General features: G+C 40.6%; 1 protein-coding gene across 1 annotated transcript; it reads right to left on the bottom strand.

Annotated features, from left to right (window-relative positions):
• Window positions 1–755: 755 nt before the first annotated feature.
• LOC112203274 (receptor-like protein EIX2) lies at window positions 756–1,439 on the bottom strand. Its single transcript, XM_024344263.1, has one exon. It carries the CDS (start codon window positions 1,437–1,439, stop codon window positions 756–758), a length of 684 nt encoding a protein of 227 aa, XP_024200031.1.
• Window positions 1,440–2,357: the final 918 nt, after the last annotated feature.

Raw genomic sequence — 2,357 nt, 5'->3', positions numbered from 1 at the left:
CCACAATCTTCTGGTACTGCTGCAATCTTCATGTGTGGAGTTAAGTGAACAAGTCTTTGTCGAGACACCCAGGGTTGAATGTGAAGATGAGGTTGTGGAAAAAGAGAAAATTCGGATGAAGATGAGAGGGTGAGGTGTTTGAGATGGAGGAGAATGTGAGATTTGATAGTAGATCTGGAAATTTGATGGACAATTGGGCAAGAACAAGGAAAGATAGAAAGATAAAGAGACATAAACAGATCTAAAACTGAGACCAAGCTCAGGAAACTCACACACACTTGTATACTGAACAACAAACAAAAGCCCGAGTCTGTAAATACTAGCCGATAACAAATGGCCCAGATCGACCACCATCAATGCAGCAACATACATCTGTTATTTTCTCTTCCTTTTCCAATCATGACCGTCTTTGAAAACGAGCCACCTTCAATGCAATTGCCAATGCCACTTTATCTTTTATGTGATCAAAAAATTGAAAGTAGATATACCTCCATGAGTGCTTCACAAGCAATGTACCACAAACTCCCCAAAAACCAAGGATGAAGCCAAGTGTGACGCTAACATAGTAACCAAGCTTTCCAATATCATCTTTATCTTTATGGCCTCTTCCATCATCACCTTGATTCATCGGTGATGGTGTGTTATCTCCCACGCACTTGGTTAAAAGATCACACAAATATGGATTGCCCATGTAAATGGATGCCTCATTAACTGCTTGTAGCTGATTGCTTGCAGGAATCCTTCCGGACAAATTGTTATAAGACAAGTTCAAGTGAGACAAGAAGGTTAATTAAAGAAGACAAACTTTGAGGAATCACTCCTGAAAGGTTGTTGTTGGAAAGATCAAGAGTTTCCACCTTTATCAGATTTCCAATGTTTGAGGGAATGTTTCCATTAAAATGATTTCTCGACAAGTTCAAGGTACCTAACTCAATAAGGCTGGTTATTTCTTCAGGGATTTCACCTTCTAACTTGTTGGATGAGAGATCAATACTACACACCAGACCCAGAGTTGTATCGTACACAAGTTCTCTTCCTTTCAACGTCAAAGTGGTTTGCTGAGGATAAGTAACATTACCATAGGGCTTACCAGAGGAATTGGTACCATGAACCAAAGAAGTCAAATGGAACAAACACTTTGGAATAGTCCCTGAAAAGTTGTTGTCACCAAGGTCTATGATATGAAGGGATGGCAGATAGCACAATCTGTGGGGAATATGCCCGCTCAAAGAGTTTGATCGCAAACGTAGCATCTGTAACTTGGATGATGCATTTGATCTTGTGATTCTTGTCCACAATGGTATGCTTCCTGTAAACCTGTTGTCCCCAAGATCAATACTCTTCAAAGCAGTGCAATTGTGGAACATAGACGAAGGAATTTTGCCTCCAAAATTGTTGTTGTTCATCTTTAACATGACAAGTGAACTTGGCACACCCATTGAACTGGAAATATTACCAGACAGATTGTTTTGTGCAACATCTACAACAAGTATATTGCGCCAAGCGCTCCATGCTTGAGGGAATTCTCCATGCAAGTGATTGGTCTTTAGGGAAAGGAGTGACAAATCTTTTATGTTGCAAAGAGAGGGTGGAATTGTACCGTAAAAATGATTGTCGGAAAGATACAATTCTTTCAAGTTGGGAAACATTTTATCAAAATTGAAAGGAATTGACCCGGAAAACTTATTGCATTGAAGATGAAGGAAGGAGGCAGGACTAGACCAATGTGGCAGTGGGCCTTCATACAGATTATGACTTAAATCTATATAACCCAACTTTGGAAAATTTATTTGGAATGTAAGCTTTCCATGGATTTGGTTATAAGATAAATCCAAATGTTTGATGTGGGAAGATACCTTCAACAACCATTTCTCTGGTGTGGACTCCGAGATTTTGGCACCAGCAACTGTGATATAGAGTTATAGACTAGTTTAGTCTGAGATTGAAGCCATACTGGGAAGGCAGGACCTACCATGCAGTTTTGAGCTCATCCATAACATTGTTCACTACTTGCTCTTTCTACTTTTGGCTTCTTCATCGTATCTGCGGACTACTAAATCATGCATTGAGGAAGAGAGACGTGCCCTTCTCAGCTTCAAACATCATGTCACTGATCCTTATGGCAGGCTTTCTTCTTGGGTGGGTCACGATTGCTGTCGATGGAAAGGGATTTCATGCAACAATCGAACTGGCCGGCCGTGTCGCAAAGATGGACCTCCAGCATACATATTATCATGATCATGATGAAGGTGAAGAGTTGGACTTGTTGGCTCATAAGCATGCATACATCGTTGGGGGGTATGATGAATCCTTCCCTGCTTACCTTAACACATTTATATTACCTAGACGGCTAGACC

The sequence above is a fragment of the Rosa chinensis genome, chromosome 5 (assembly GCF_002994745.2).
Source record: "Rosa chinensis cultivar Old Blush chromosome 5, RchiOBHm-V2, whole genome shotgun sequence".
In the NCBI taxonomy this organism is placed as follows: Eukaryota; Viridiplantae; Streptophyta; class Magnoliopsida; order Rosales; family Rosaceae; genus Rosa; species Rosa chinensis.
The sequence above is the reverse complement of the archived record's forward strand: the minus strand, read 5'-3'. Positions and strand labels throughout refer to the sequence as shown.

Bases quoted from the DNA above. Each gene is read 5' to 3' on its own strand.
- LOC112203274 (XM_024344263.1), bottom strand. From the start codon at position 1,439: ATGGGTGTGCCAAGTTCACTTGTCATGTTAAAGATGAACAACAACAAT.